The sequence below is a fragment of the Mesoplodon densirostris genome, chromosome 10 (genome assembly GCF_025265405.1).
Source record: "Mesoplodon densirostris isolate mMesDen1 chromosome 10, mMesDen1 primary haplotype, whole genome shotgun sequence".
Taxonomy (NCBI): domain Eukaryota; kingdom Metazoa; phylum Chordata; class Mammalia; order Artiodactyla; family Ziphiidae; genus Mesoplodon; species Mesoplodon densirostris.
In genome coordinates, this window is record NC_082670.1 from 108,227,385 (window position 1) to 108,243,683 (window position 16,299).

General features: G+C 49.4%; 1 protein-coding gene across 1 annotated transcript in view; it reads left to right on the plus strand.

Moving 5' to 3' along the window:
- Nucleotides 1-16,299, plus strand: part of ACAD9 (acyl-CoA dehydrogenase family member 9) — a 65,163-nt gene that overhangs the window by 46,718 nt on the left and 2,146 nt on the right. The window contains exons 9-15 of the mRNA XM_060110843.1: nt 10,947-11,022; nt 12,449-12,519; nt 12,746-12,865; nt 13,467-13,595; nt 15,289-15,368; nt 15,878-16,004; nt 16,198-16,275. Coding sequence (XP_059966826.1) covers nt 10,947-11,022; nt 12,449-12,519; nt 12,746-12,865; nt 13,467-13,595; nt 15,289-15,368; nt 15,878-16,004; nt 16,198-16,275 — 681 coding nt within the window. The remainder of the gene's footprint in view (nt 1-10,946; nt 11,023-12,448; nt 12,520-12,745; nt 12,866-13,466; nt 13,596-15,288; nt 15,369-15,877; nt 16,005-16,197; nt 16,276-16,299) is intronic.

The window sequence follows — 16,299 nt, forward strand, 5'->3', positions numbered from 1 at the left end:
TGTTGCTGTGTGCGGGCTTTTTCTAGTTGCGGCGAGCGGGGGCTACTCTTCGTTGTGGTGCGCGGGCTTCTCATTGCGGTGGCTTCTCTTGTTGCAGAGCACAAGCTCTAGGCGTGCAGGTTTCAGTAGTTGTGGCACGTGGATTCAACAGTTGTGGCTCGCGGGCTCTAGAGCACAGGCTCAGTAATTGTGGCGTATAGGCTTCATTGCTCCACAGCATGTGGGATCTTCCTGGACCAGGGCTTGAACCCGTGTCGCCTGCATTGGCACGCGGATTCTTAACCACTGCACCACCAGGGAAACCCCATCTGCCTATTTTGAATGTTTCATTTGGATGGAATCCATGTGTGGTCCTTCTTGTATGGCTTCTTTCACGCTGCATAATGTTTTCAAGGTTTATCCAAGTCTAGCAGGTGTCACTCCTTCTTATAGCTGAGTAACGTTCCATCATGTGCATGGACCATGTTTTGCCCATCTGTCATCAGCTGATGGACATTTGGGTTGTTTCAATTTTTGGCCATTTGAATAATGCTGCTGTGAACACTCATGTGCACGTTTTTGTGTGAATGCTGTTTTCCATTCTGTTGGGTGCACACCTAGAAGAAATGGAGGGTCAAATGGTGACTATATGTTTAGCTTTTTGAGGAACCGCCAAACTCTTTTCCACAACAGCTGCACTGTTTCACATTCCCAGCGGCAGTGCGTTAGGGTTCCAGTTACTCCACATCCTTGTCAATATGTGTGATCGTCCATTTTTAAAATTACAGCCATCCTCGTGGGTGTGAAGTGTATCTTCACTTGTGGTTTGATTTGCATTTCCCTGATGATTAGTCATGTTGAGCATCTTTTTATGCACTTATTGGCTATTTATCGCCTTTGTTTTTTTATTTTATTTTATTGGGTTGGCCAAAAAGTTCGTTCGGTGTTTTCCGTAAATGGCTCAGTAGCATTTAGTTGTCTTTAATTTCATTTGAAACAATTTTGCTAGATTGTATTTTGACAGCTGTCATATCAGCATGCATTTAAAAAAAACTTATCAAAATTGGTGAATTTTTGTGTAACCATTTTAATATTGAAGGTGGAAGAAAAAAAAGCAACATTTTGGGCATATTATGCTTCATTATTTCAGGAAAGGTAAAAAGGCAACTGAAACACAAAAAAAATGTGTGCAGTGTATGGAGAAGGTGCTGTGACTGATCGAACATGTCAAAAGTGTTTAGCGAAGTTTGTGCTGGAGATTTCTTGCTGGATGATGCTCCATGGTCGGGGAGACCAGTTGAGGTTGATAGATATCAATCGAGACATTAATTGAGGACAATCAACGTTATACCATGAGAGAGATAGCCGACATGCTCAAAATATCCAAATCAAATGTTGAAAATCATTTGCACCAGCTTGGTTATCTTCATCACTTTGATGTTTGCGGTCCATGTAAGTTAAGTGAAAAAAACCTTCTTGCCCATATTTCCACATGTGATTCTCTACTGGAATGTAGTGAAAACATTCCATTTTCAAAACAAATTATGACCGGCAATTAAAAGTGGATACTGTACAATAATGTGGAACGGAAGAGATTGTGGGGCAAGCACAATGGACCACCACCAACCACACCAAAGGCTGGTCTTCATCCAAAGAAGGTGATGTTGTATATATGGTGGGATTGGAAGGGAGTCCTCTATTATGAGCTCCTTCTGGAAAACCAAATGATTAAATCCAACAAGTACTGTTCCCAGTTAGACCAACTGAAAGCAGCACTTGAAGAAAAGCATCCGGAATTAATCAACAGAAAATGCATAATCTTCCATCAGAATAACGCAAGACCGCATGCTTCTTTGATGACCAGGCAAAAACTGTTACAGCTTGGCTGGGAAGTTCTGATTCATCCATCATATTCACCAGGCATTGCACCTTCAGATTTCCATTTATTTTGGTCTTTACAAAATTCTCTAATGGGAAAAATTTCAATTCCCTGGAATACTGTAAAAGGTACCTGGAACAGTTCTTTGCTCAAAAAGATAAAAAGTAGGGCTTCCCTGGTGGCGCAGTGGTTCAGAGTCCGCCTGCTGATGCAGGGGACGCGGGTTCGTGCCCTGGTCTGGGAGGATCCCATGTGTCGCGGAGTGGCTGGGCCCGTGAGCCATGGCCGCTGGGCCTGCGCGTCCGGAGCCTGTGCTCCACAACGGGAGAGGCCACAACAGTGAGAGGTCCGCATACCGCAAAAAAAAAAAAAAAAAAAAAAAAGATAAAAAGTTGTGTGAAGATGGAATTATGAAGTTGCCTGAAAAATGGCAGAGGTAGTGGAACAAAACGGTGAATATGTTGTTCAGTAAAGCTCTTGATGAAAATGAAAAATGTGTCTTTTATTTTTACTTAAAAACTGAAGTCAGTTTTTGGCCAACCCAATATTTTATTGAAGTATAGTTAATTTACAGTGTTGCGCCATTGTTTGTTGTACAGCAAAGTAACTGTTATACACATACATTCTTTGTTTTAATACTCTCTTTCATTATGGTTTGTCACAGGATACTGAATATAGTTCCCTGTGCTATACAGTAAGACCTTGTTACTTATCCATTCTATATATAATAGTTTACATTTGCTAGTCCCACACTCCCAATCCTTTTCTCCACCTCCCCTCTCCCCCTTGGCAACCACAAGTCTGTTCTCTATGTCTGTGAGTCTGTTTCCATTTTGTAGATACATTCATTTGTGCCATATTTTAGATGACACATATAAGTGATATCAGATGGTATTTGTCTTTCTCTTTCTGACTTACTTCAGATAATAAGTCTTTCTGACTTACTTTATGATAATCTCTAGTTGCACCCATGTTGCTGCAAATGGCATTATTTCATTCTTTTTTATGGCTGAGTAATATTCCATTGTATATATGTACCACATCTTCCTTATCCATTCATCTGTCAGTGGACATTAAGGTTGTTTTCATGGGCTGTTTATCTCCTTTGATGAAATATTTTTCCAAATCTTTGCCCGTCTTTAAATTGGGCTATTTGTCTTTATATTGCTGCTCTGCCCTAATTTACTGGGTGGCCTGAGTAAGTGTCTTCACAGCGGGAAGCTCCCCCCACCTTGGCTGTGAACAGGGATCAAAGCAGGACCTCCTGGCCTCCTGAGCATTACAAGAATCACCCAAGGGCCGTCAGCCAGGGCTCTAGCCACTGCTGCCCGGGAAGTGTGGAGCAGAGGGTAGGGGAGGTGGAGGGCACACGATGGGCGTCCGTGTGCAGATGTCACACACAGATGAGGGAACACGTGGGTCCCCCGAAGCCCGTCCCAGAGGAGTTTCCATCCACTGTTCACACTTTTTTGTTTACATATTTTATTTTCTTATTATTTTATGTTTCTGAATTTTATTTATTTTTTTATACACCAGGTTCTTACTAGTTACCCATTTTAGTAGTATATATTAGTATATATGTCAAATCCCAATCTCCCAGTTCATCATACCACCACCTCCCACCCCCTGGCCCTTTCCCCCCTTGGTGTCCATATGTTTGTTCTCTACATCTGTGTCTCAATTTCTGTCCTGCAAACCAGTTCATCTGTACCATTTTTCTAGGTTCCATATATATGCGTTAATACATGATATTTTTTCTCTTTCTGACTTACTTCACTCTGTATGACAGTCTCTAGATCCGTCCACATCCGTCTCTACAAATGACCCAGTTTCGTTCCTTTCTATGGCTGAGTAATATTCCATTGTATATATGTACCACATCTTCTTTACCCATTCCTCTGTCGACAGGCATTTAGGTTGCTTCCATGACCTGGCTATTGTAAATAGTGCTGCAATAAATATTGGGGTGCATGTGTCTTTTTGAATTATGGTTTTCTCTGGGTATATGCCCAGTAGTGAGATTGCTGGGTCATATGACAATTCTATTTTTAGTTTTTTAAGGAACCTCCATACTGTTCTCCATAGTGGCTGTATCAATTTACATTCCCACCAACAGTGCAAGAGGATTCCCTTTTCTCCACACTCTCTCCAGCATTTGTTGTTTGTAGATTTTCTGATGATGCCCATTCTAACTGGTGTGAGGTGGTACCTCATTGTAGTTTTGATTTGCATTTCTCTAATAATTAGTGATATTGAGCAGCTTTTCATGTGCTTCTTGGCCATCTGTATGTCTTCTGTGGAGAAATATCTATTTAGGTCTTCTGCCCACTTTTGGATTGCGTTGTTTGTTTTTTTAATATTGAACTGAATGAGCTGTTTATATATTTTGGAGATTAATCCTTTGTCCGTTATTTGTTTGCAAATATTTTCTCCCATTCTAAGGGTTGTCTTTTTGTCTTGTTTGTAGTTTCCTTTGCTTTGCAAAGCTTTGAATTTTCATTAGGTCCCATTTGTTTATTTTTGTTTTTATTTTCATTTCTCTAGGAGTTGGATCAAAAAAGATCTTGCTGTGATTTATGTCAAAGAGTGTTCTTCCTGTGTTTTCCTCTAAGAGTTTTATAGTGTCTGGTCTTACATTTAGGTGTCTAATCCATTTTGAGTTTATTTTTGTGTATGGTGTTAGGGAATGTTCTAATTTCATTCTTTAATATGTAGCTGTCCAGTTTTCCCAGCACCACTTATTGAAGAGACTGTCTTTTCTCTGTTGTATATCCTTGCCTCCTTTGTCACAGATTAGTTGACCATAGGTGTGTGGGTTTATCTCTGGGCTTTCTATCCTGTTCCATTGATCTGTATTTCTGTTTTTGTGCCAGTACCATACTCTCTTGATTACTGTTGCTTTGTAGTATAGTCTGAAGTCAGGGAGTCTGATTCCTCCAGCTCTGTTTTTTTCCCTCAAGACTGCTTTGGCTATTCGAGGTCTTTTGTGTCTCCATACAAATTTTAAGATTTTTTTTTTGTTCTAGTTCTGTAAAAAATGCCACTGATAGGGATTGCATTGAATCTATAGATTGCTTTGGGTAGTATAGTCATTTTAACAATATTGATTCTTCCAATCCAAAAACATTGTATGTCTCTCCATCTGTTTGTATCATCTTTAATTTCTTTCATCAGTGTCTTACAGTTTTCTGCATACAGGTTTTTTCTCTCCGTAGGTAGGTTTATTCCTAGGTATTTTATTCTTTTTGTTGCTGTGGTAAATGGGAGTGTTCCTTGATTTCTCTTTCAGATTTTTCATCATTAGTGTATAGGAATGCAAGAGATTTCTGTGCATTAATTTTGTATACTGCAACTTTACCAAATTCATTGATTAGCTCTAGTAGTTTTCTGGTGGCATCTTTAGGATTCTCTATGTATAGTATCATGTCATCTGCAAACAGTGACAGTTTTACTTCTTCTTTTCCAATTTGTATTCCTTTTATTTCTTTTTCTTCTCTGATTGCCATGGCTAGGACTTCCAAAACTATGTTGAATAATAGTGGTGATAGTGGACATCCTTGTCTTGTTCCTGATCTTAGAGGAAATGCTTTCAGTTTTCCACCATGGAGAATGATGTTTGCTGTGGGTTTATTGTATATGGCCTTTATTATGTTGATGTAGGTTCCCTCTATGCCCGCTTTCTGGAGAGTTTTTTTTTTATCATAAATGGGTGTTGAATTTTGTCAAAAGCTTTTTCTGCATCTATTGAGATGATTGTATGGTTTTTCTTTTTCAATTTGTTAATATGGTGTATCACATTGATTGATTTGCCTATATTTAAGAATCCTTGCATGCCTGGGATAAATCCCACTTTATCATGGTGTATGATCCCTTTAATGTGTTGTTGGATTCTGTTTGCTAGTATTTTGTTGAGGATTTTTGCATCTATATTCATCAGTGATATTGGTCTGTAATTTTCTTTTTTTGTAGTATCTCTGTCTGGTTTTGGTATCAGGGTGGCCTCATAGAATGAGTTTGGGAGTGTTCCTTCCTCTGCAATTTTTGGAAGATTTTGAGAAGGATGGGTGTTAATTGTTCTCTAAATATTTGATAGAATTCACCTGTGAAGCCGTCTGGTCCTGGACTTTTGTTTGTTGGAAGATTTTAAATCAGTTTCAATTTCATTACTTGTGATTGGTCTGTTCATATTTTTTTATTTCTTCCTGGTTCAGTCTTGGAAGGTTATACCTTTCTAAGAATTTGTCCATTTCTTCCAGGTTGTCCATTTTATTGGCATAGAGTTGCTTGTAGTAGTCTCTTAGGATGCTTTGTATTTCTGCGGTGTCTGTTATAACTTCTCCTTTTTCATTTCTAATTTTATTGATCTGAGTCCTCTCCCTCTTTTTCTTGATGAGTCTGGCTAAAGGTTTATCAATTTTGTTTATCTTCTCAAAGAACCAGCTTTTACTTTTATTGATCTTTGCAATTGTTTTCTTTGTTTCTAATTCATTTATTTCTGCTCTGATCTTTTTTTTTTTTTTTTTTTTTGCGATACGCAGGCCTCTCACTGTTGTGGCCTCTCCCATTGTGGAGCACAGGCTCCGGACGTGCAGGCTCAGCGGCCATGGATCACGGGCCCAGCTGCTCCGTGGCATGTGGGATCTTCCCAGACCGGGGCACGAACCTGTGTCCCCTGCATAGGCAGGCGGACTCTCAACCACTGCGCCACCAGGGAAGCCCTCTGCTCTGATCTTCATGATTTCTTTCCTTCTACTAACTTTGGGTTTTGTTTGTTCTTCTTTTTCTAGTTCCTTTAGGTGTAAGGTTAGATTGTTTATTTGAGATGTTTGTTGTTTCTTGAGGTAGGATTGTATTGCTATAAACTTCCCTCTTAGAACTGCTTTTGCTGCATCCCATAGGTTTTGGATTGTTGTGTTTTCATTGTCATTTGTCTCTAGGTATTTTTGATTTCCTCTTTGATTTCTTCAGTGATCTCTTGGTTATTTAGTAATGTATTGTTTAGCCTCCATGTGTTTGTGTTTTTTACGTTTTATTCCCTGTAATTCATTTCTAATGTCATAGCGTTGTGGTCAGAAAACACGCTTGATACGACTTCAATTTTCTTAAATTTACTGAGGCTTGATTTGTCACCCAAGATGTGATCTATCTTGGACAATGTTCCGTGTGCACTTGAGAAGGAAGTGTAATCTGCTGTTTTTGAATGAATGTCCTATAAATATCAATTAAATCTCTCTGGTCTGTTGTGTCACTTAAAGCTTGTGTTTCCGTATTAATTTTCTGTCTGGATGATCTGTCCATTGGTGTAAGTTAGGTGTTAAAGTCCCCCACTATTATTGTGTTACTGTCAATTTCCTCTTTTATAGCTGTTAGCAGTTGCCTTATGTATTGAGGTGCTCCTATGTTGGGTGCATATATATTTATAACTGTTATATCTTCTTGGATTGATCCCTTGATCATTATGTAGTGTCCTTTCTTTTCTCTTCTAACATTCTTCATTCTAAAGTCTATTTTATCTGATACGAGTATTGCTACTCCAGCTTTGTTTTGATTTCCATTTGCATGGAATATCTTTTTCCATTCCCTCACTTTCAGTCTGTATGTGTCCCTAGGTCTGAAGTGGGTCCCTTGTAGACAGCATATATATGCATCTTGTTTTTGTATCCATTCAGCGAGCCTGTGTCTTTTGGTTGGAACATTTAATCCATTCACGTTTAAGGTAATTGTCGATATGTATGTTCCTATGACCATTTTCTTAGTTGTTACGGGTTTGTTTTTGTAGGTCCTTTTCTTCTCTTGTGTTTCCCACTTAGAGAAGTTCCTTTAGCGTTTGTTGTAGAGCTGGTTTGGTGGTGCTGAATTCTCTGAGCTTTTGCTTGTCTGTAAAGCTTTTGATTTCTCCCTCGAATCTGAATGAGATCCTTGCCGGGTAGAGTAATCTTGGTTGTAGGTTCTTCTATCACTTTAAATATGTCATGCCAACTCCCTTCTGGCTTGTAGAGTTTCTGCTGAGAAATCAGCTGTTAACCTTATGGGAGTTCCCTTGTATGTTATTTGTCATTTTTCCCTTGCTGCTTTCAGTAATTTTTGTCTTTAATTTTTGCCAATTTCATTACAATGTGTCTCGGCATGTTTCTCCTTGGGTTTATCCTGTATGGGACCCTCTGTGCTTCCTGGACTTGGGTGACTATTTCCTTTCCCATGTCAGGGAAGTTTTCGACTGTAATCTCTTCAAGTATTTTCTCTGGTCCTTTCTCTCCCTCTTCTCCTTCTGGGACCCTTATAATGCGAATGTTGTTGTGTTTAATGTTGTCCCAGAGGTCTCTTAGGCTGTCTCCATTTCTTTTCATTCTTTTTTCTTTATTCTGTTTTGCAGCAGTGAATCCCACCATTCTGTCTTCCAGGTCGCTTATCCGTTCTTCTGCCTCATTTATTCTGCTATTGATTCCTTCTAGTGTAGTTTTCATTTCAGTTATTGTATTGTTCATCTCTGTTTGTTCTTTAATTCTTCTAGGTCTTTGTTAAACGTTTCTTGCATCTTCTCGATCTTTGCCTCCATTGTTTTTCCGAGGTCCTGGATCATCTTCACTATCATTATTCTGAATTCTTTTTCTGGAAGGTTGCCTGTCTCCACTTCATTTAGTTGTTTTTCTGAGGTTTTATCTTGTTCCTTCATCTGGTACACAGTCCTCTGCCTTTTCATCTTGTCTTTCTGTGAATGTGGTTTTTGTTCCACAGGCTGCAGGATGGTAGTTCTTGCTTCTGCTGTCTCCACTGTTCACACTTTTGGTGCTTGTCTTTCTAGATCTTTTTAAATAGTTTACATTGCTGAAATATTTCTGCGTGTGTGTGTGTGTGTGTGTGTGTGTGTGTGTGTGTGTGTGTGTGTGTGTAAGAGGTGATAGCTGGTATTTTTCACTTATCAACAAGCCCTCATAGTCTTTTCATGCTAGGGAATGTGATTTGCTGAGGTTCAGAACCACACAGCATTTCTTCATGTGGTGACACCACATTCACTGTCCCTGGGTCTCCAGGATCGAGCATTTAGCGCAGTTTCCTTTCTTCCCCACTCGGGACTGCATTGCATGGCATGTATCCTTATACATATCTTGCACACTTCTCTCATTACCTCCTGAGTTTAAATATCAGTCAAGTTTCTGGGTCAGAGGGCATGGTCATTTTTAAGTTCTTGGTCCATGTTGCCTGCTGGATGGTTGGACTGTGTGTGAGGTCTTTGCCCAGTCCTTCCCAACTCTGCATTAAAAATTTTTTTCTATCGTTGTTAGGTGAGAAGTGATGGTTTTAGTATGCAAAAGAAAAACAGATTTCTAAAGTCCTATCTTGTGAAGAGTGGGATTGCCTGCCAGTCAGCCTCAACACTGAAAAGCATGACACGCTAGGGTGATCCCAGAGATGGCGGGTAGGATGACCGCAGGCTCGGGGAATGCCGATGCCACGTGTGGTCAAGTAGGAGGTTCGTCGGGGTGCAGCGGCGGTCAGCGACGGGGGCTGCGGGGACGGCCGTGTCTCGTACCTGGAGTGCAGTTGTGGGAGGGGACTGCTCTGCGGTAGGAAGGTGACCACGCAGCAGAATCAGGTCTGGGCAGGAGGGAACACCAAGGCTCATGAGCCCTTTCAGGTAAGGCCGAGCCTGCCAGGACCATCCTCCTGGGGACTGGGGCCTGGTGTCCAGTCCTCTCCTCCTCTTGTTCTTGTAAGTGAAGCTGAGAATCAACCACGAAGGGGCTGTGACGTAAGTTTGTTCATGCAACTGCGAGCTGGCCTTTAAGAACCAGTCTGGAATAAGGGACCAAAGGTGGGGGTTCAGTTCCTGCTTGCAGTCCTGGCAGGTTGAGCAGGACCGGTGTCCCCCCTCCGTGTCCTGAGACACAGGGAGTCTGACGTTACACGTCCCAGGCCCGAGCGGGAGGCACAGCAGGTCACACTGCACTGTGACCTGGCCGAGCCCCAGCTTCTGGCCGTGCCCACCACGTTGCCCACCCGCCTCGGGCTCGCCTGTCAGGACCGGTGCTGCCTGCCCAGGGGCCGGAGCAGGTGTTCCCAGTCTCCCCAGCCCCACAGCATCTGTTTTGAGAGTCTCCATTCAGGTTATTTAGCAAGTAGTCGTAAATTCAAATTCAGAGGCACGTTTGGTTAATCCCAGTCACGCAGGCGAGCCGTCCGTACAAGCAGTGCCACGTGTGACGCTGGGTCCCAGGCTGCTTGCTGCCCCCAGACCCCAGCCCTGCCTTGAGGCCTCCTCCTTGGGCCTCACAGGCTTGAGCAGAGGTGGGCAGGTCACAGCATCCTCTAGGAGCCTGGTGCTGGTGGCCACACGTCCGCCGTGTGCCTGGGATGCCCCTCCTCCCCTGCTGCCTGGGTGGCTGTGGTCTCTAGGTCCCTTTAGGTCTGTAAGGGGGTGCCTCCCCAAACCCGGGTAGTCTGGTACTTGGGAAGCAGTGTGTGTGCTTGCCATCGGCTTTAGGCAGAAAGTTGGGGTCGGAAGAGAGGTGTGAGGCTGACAGAAGTGCTTGGCTAGGGTCATTACTGTAGGCACTGGGTGGGGGGCGCGTCACGTCCGTGACAGGGGCTGGCTCAGTGCAGGGTGCACGGGCCTGCACGTCAGGCAGCTGCTTGCTCTGTCTGTGGACAGAGCCTCTGGCTCTTCATCTGTGAAAGGAGGACCCTGACGCCGAACTGTTGCTGGGAAAGTGAGGAGTTGGCAGTGGGTCCCCAGCCAGTCTTAGTTTCTGCTCCCTTCCCCTGAGGCTGAGGGAAGTGGGCACTTCCTTTGGAATAAGGGTGTCCCATTCCTTTTTTTTTGGGGGGGGGCGCCTTCAGGGATGTCTGTGAGAGCATCTCAGTGACAGATCGCCTGGTTTTGAGGCGTTGGGACGGTGTTCCCTCCCGGCCCAGGGAGGTTGGCAGGATGATTAACTCCATCCGGATGCTGCCTTTTGTCTTCAAGAAAGCTTCTGGTAAAAGCAGACAAGCACTGTTGCGGTCTGTCCCCTTCAGCCCTCTAGGGCCCTCAGCTTTCCCAGCTGGACACCGAGGGAGTGACCCGCGCTGAGCCCTCCTCTCTCTGCAGGTGGCCATGAACATCCTCAACAGCGGCCGGTTCAGCATGGGCAGTGCCGTGGCCGGGATGCTCAAGAAACTGATCGGTACGTAAGTCAGGGACAGCAGCCCTTTGTGGCAGACTTGCCCCTGGTGCCCCTGCCTTTCCCAGCCCAGGGGCTCTGCCACGTCCCTGGGTGGGCGGGCCAGCGCTGAGCCAGGCCACTGACAGCCAGTCCTTTCCAAGTCTAGGATCAGGGCTTCGATTTAGACTGAAGGGTGCACTGAGGCTGCCCCTGAAGGGCTAGTGTTGAGGTTTCAACACGCACAGGATGGGGGAGGCGGGGGGCCTTCTGGTGGAGGTAGAGAGGGGTGGCTGCTCTGCCCGCTGAGAACAGGGCTGCTGAGCGAACACCTGAATGTGAGCTGGTCACCAAAAAGCCTGAGTACTGGTTCTCTGTGGATGACTGTGCAGTGGGTGAGCCGTGGGGTCAGGTTGGGGACCCTGGTTCCTCAGCCTTTGGATTGTCCCTTTCTTCTGTTATGATCACTGAACCCTAGACTTCCCTTTGCCAGTGAAGTTAAAACAGCCTGATAGGGGTTTTGGGGGGCACGGAATGTCACTGCCGTCTTTGCTTTGTGGGAGGGACCACAGGGACACACAGGGCCCTGGCTGTAGCGCGGGCGTACCCGGGGCTGGCTCCCCACTGGGTGCTCAGGAAGCTGCTCGGACTTGAGGGCAGAGTTCGTTTATAGACAAAGGGACGGACGCTCAGAGTGGGGGAGTGATTTGCCCGAGACCACACCCCCCCATCCGACTGCAAGCTCAGGGCTCGTCTCCCTCTGCTAAGCTTCCCCCAAGGCCTTGAGCCCATCTGGACTCTGCTTCCTTGTCTGGAAAACGCCTCAGTGCAAGGGCTTCGCTCTTGTGGTCAGTCTGTCCCCAAAGGATGTAGAGCCCCTGAGATTGCAGGGCCCAGAAATGGGGGAATGTGGGAGTCTGTCTACCCTGCGAGCCCACCGTGAGGGTGGGTTACGCGTGGATGTCCGTGGGGAGTGTTGGGAGAGCGCTGGCTGCAGGGAGGCGGGCCGCCGTGGGCACGTGGGCGCCTGCAGGGCTGGTTCAGAAGCCACGGGCCACCCTCCTGCTGCCAGATGGACATGTGTACCGGGTGTGGGCCTGCTTCTCTGTGCAGGGCATCCCGTGGCCTTCGCCGTGTCTCTGAGGTCAGTAGTGTTGATGAGGGTGGGGAGGCCACGTGGCCCAGGCTTGGCTGGTAAGAGCGAGAGTTGGGTCCAGACGTGTCTGACTGGCCCCTGGTCCTGCTCCATCCCCCACCCTGGGTGCCACTCAGAGGGGACAGGCGCTCCTGAACCTGGAGGTGTTGGAAGGCAGGGCTCTCACTTTCAGGGTGTTGGTCTCAGCAGACCCGCTTCTCGTAGGTCCTGCCTGTTAGAAGGGTGGTGACGGTAGACTGGGGAAATCATAGGACAGCCGGCAAGTTGTCCTTTGCTAACCCTGCTCCTCCTTAGAAATGACCGCCGAGTACGCCTGCACAAGGAAACAGTTCAACAGGAACCTCAGCGAGTTTGGACTGATTCAGGTACGGAGGGTCGAGAGCACCGCACGGGCTGGCTCTACCTCGTGCGCATTGAAAGCGTGCTTTGGGGTCTGTACTGCCGGCTCCTAGGCGGTGATGCGGGGAGATGAGCACATGCCCTTTTTACGAGTGCCAGGCCTCGGTGCTCTCGGGCACTGGGCTTGGGCTGCTTGGCAGGTTTGGGTCTCAGTACAGGCAGATTCTCTCTTGATTTTCCCGAATGCTCCAGGAGAAGTTTGCCCTGATGGCTCAGAAGGCGTACGTGATGGAAAGCATGGCCTACCTCACGGCGGGGATGCTGGACCAGCCGGGCCTCCCAGACTGCTCCATCGAGGCCGCCATGGTGAAGGTAACCCCGCACACAGCGCGCCTACCATCTTCCTCCTTAGTTGGTCACTGCTGAGGTATTTACGAGGTACCTGCCATGCCAGGCACCCCTGGGATGCAGCCGGGGAGAGCAGAGTAGCGTAGGAGCAGCAGCACAGGACAGGGTCCAGCTTACGAGAGGCCAGTGGCTCCCAGCATGCTTTGTGCCAGGTTGTCACCAGCTGATGGTGATCACAGCAGAAGAAGAGAATACAGCCTGTGTATTGTAACTTCTGTCTTCCTAACAAAGCAGCTGGGCTTCCTTGGGAAGGACTGTGTTGTCCTGAGTCTGTGGTCTTCCTACATTTTGGTATCAAAACTTCCTTTTATGAAACATCTAGTTGAGGTAAATAGCACAGAGTTCCCTGTGCTTCTGTCTTGTTTTGGGGAGGGGGGTCATTTTTTGGCCACCAGCGAGACGTGACAGTCAGGGCTCCTACCTGGGTCGTCTCCTCCCAAAGCCCAGTTGGCGTGGAGCCTCCCACCCCGTCCGCAGCCACCCGGCCCCGAGGCAGAGGGTCCTCCTCCTGAGGGAGCTTCGGTGCTGACGGCCCCGTGCTGACCTCGCCCCGGGTCCGCGGCAGGTGTTCAGCTCCGAGGCCGCCTGGCAGTGCGTGAGCGAGGCGCTGCAGGTCCTCGGGGGCTCGGGCTACATGAGGGACTATCCGTACGAGCGCATCCTCCGCGACAGTCGCATCCTGCTCATCTTCGAGGTGAGTGCGCCGCCCGCTGAGCTCTCGGCCCCACTCCGCTCTGCTCTGGACCCCAGAGCCTCATGGTCCTGGCACCAGGCCGCAGAGCCCAGGCTGGCTGGTGCGTCCTCTTGCTCAACCGCCCGCAGGTCTCTGCCTGGGAGGCCGGGGTGCAGCCTCCAGTGCCCATTCCAGGTGATGAGACAGCTGGCAGGGTCACCCCGAGGGCATTCCCCGGTGACTCTGGTGTTGGGGGTTCACGTTGGGGGTTCACAGGCTGGGAGCAGGGAGGAAAGGGCATTGGGACCCCAGAGTTGCCTTTGGGGCGCTACTGGTCTGGTCGTGCAGCCTGGCTGATAGAGGACGACTCCAGAACACCTGTGTGGTGAGGGGCTGGGGTCTCAGGAAGCAGCACACTTGGCCTTGGGGGCAGAGAGGGCAGGGGAGTGGAGTGTACCAGGTCCTGACGGGACCTTACCTGCTGGCACCAGGTAAAGGGAGGGAGAGCGGCTGGTCCTGCTCGGCGGGGCTGGGGTATTTGGTGGGGCTGGGCGGGAGGGCCGGACAGTAGCCAGCCCTGAAGCCCATTTGGATCTGACTGGGAGGGCCGAGAAGCGGTAACGAAGTTTGGAGCAGAGAATGGCTTGCTTGCGTTCGCGTCCCTGGAAATGCCCCAAGCCTGCCCAGGGCGTAGGTTGCAGCGGTGTGGCCAGCGGCCGTGGAGGGAGGCTGGGCAGGACTTCAGGCCGGACACAGGTGTGTGGAGGCAGAGCCTTGGACCAGTGCGAGGCTGGGCGCCCGGGGGGCCGCCCCTCCAGGGGGAAGACCGCATTGGCTGCTGGTGTTCCGTGTCCTCTCCCTTAGTGGACAGACAGGGCGTGGCCAGCCCGAGGCCCCGGGGGCAGGTCCCACGGCAGGACCCTGCTGCCCCAGGCCTGCCTCTCCCAAGGCCCCTCCCCTTGGCCTGGGCGAGTGCGGTCCTCCGTGGCTGGTGGGGTGGTCAGCACGGGTTCAGGGGCTCTGAGGGGTGCAGGGCCCTCAGCGTGAAGCCGAGACTCTGCCCCGGACGGGCCTGGGTCAGCCTGGATGCTCCCTGCCACCACTTCCGCCCCCACGGAGTCTCCGTCTGTGGCGCGCCCTGGCGGTGTGCCTCAGCCTCTGACTCTCAGCACCACTGTGCACGACGGGCACAAGCCCCCTGGTCTGCGTCCCCGAGGTCACGTGGCTCCCGGTGGGGGTGGTGCCCGGGGGCGGCAGCAGGGAAGAGGTAGCCCCCGGGGTGTTGGCACCTGGCACTGCAGTGCGGCCGGCTGCTCCCAGCTGCTTCCCGAGGAGCCTGGCCTGGCCTGGCCTGAGCTAGTAGTGGGTCCACTGAGGACTTGTGTCCTGGGTATTAGTGTCCTTCACTTCGTTTAAGGGGGCTGTTTCTCTGCTTAAAAGAAGGAAAATCGGAAGCTTGGGAAAAGGAATGACTCATGTACAGTTGGTCACGGGATGGGGTAGGTCCCACAGGGAGGCTGATGCCATCTGGTGAGCCCCAACGTCTCCCGGAGAAGCAGTAGCCTGCATGTTGCCCTGGGCCCCGGTCACAGCCCTGCTCCCAGCTGCTTCCAAAGAGGGAGCGGGAAGCAGCATGGCCAGCCAGTCACACATGCGGCACTCCTAGGGCTGCCCTGACGTGGGCAGTCTTTGACCTGGATAATGTTGGCCACAGGGAACCAACGAGATTCTCCGGATGTACGTCGCCCTGACAGGCCTGCAGCATGCCGGCCGCATCCTGACTGCAAGGGTCAAGTAGGTACCGCGTCCACCGTCTGCCCCTCGGGTCCACCCTGCCCAGCAGAGGCCTGTCCCAGGGCAGCCAGTGAAGGACGCTGCCTCATCCGTGGACCAGGCGTGCAGCCTTGCAGGGCTCAGTTGACTCACAGGCTGGCTGGAGGGCAGGGCCAGCTGCCTGGGAAGCCGCCAGGGCCGTGCCCTTCTCCCCTGCAGCTCCCGTCTAGAACCGGGGCAGGGAGAGGTGATCCGTGAGTAGGTGCCAGCTCCAAGGCCAACACAAGACTAGTTTCCTCTCCTGACCCCCATCCTGGGGCCAGAACAGTGAGTAGTCCCTGCCGGCAAATGACGGAAGCAGGTGTGACCCGGGTGTCCCCTCCGGCTGTAGAGGAGACGGCTGCTCCCTGACGGACTGGCCAGATCCTGGGTTGGCCCCTCTGGCTTTGCATAGGAGCTTTTGCCTGGGTTCCCTAGAGCTGCTGGCACAGAGGCGGGGCCTCAGCTTACAGGGCCTGGGCTCTCTGCAGGCAGCTTAAACAGGGCAATGTGGCCACCATCATGGAGACTGTCGGCCAGAGAGTTCGGGACTCCCTGGGCCGAACTGTGGACCTTGGGCTGACAGGGAAGCTCGGAGCCGTGCACCCCAGCATGGCGGTGAGTGGGTCCAGCCAGGGGTATCCCCTTCCCAGAGGGGGCGTGGCTGGGGGCGCTGGGGAGGACCAGGCAGTCCAAGGGTCACCAGATGCCTTCTCCACCCTGTCACGGTGGAGAACAGCCAAGCCTGGCAGCAGGGCCTGGGCACCACGGGAGGGCGGTGCTGAGCGGAATCCTCCCCCCGGCCCCCCAGGACAGCGCCCACAAGCTCGAGCAGAATGTGCACTACTTCAGCCGCACTGTGGAGACCCTGCTGCTTCGCTTTGGCAAGGTACCCGGGGGCAGGGAGGCGGGC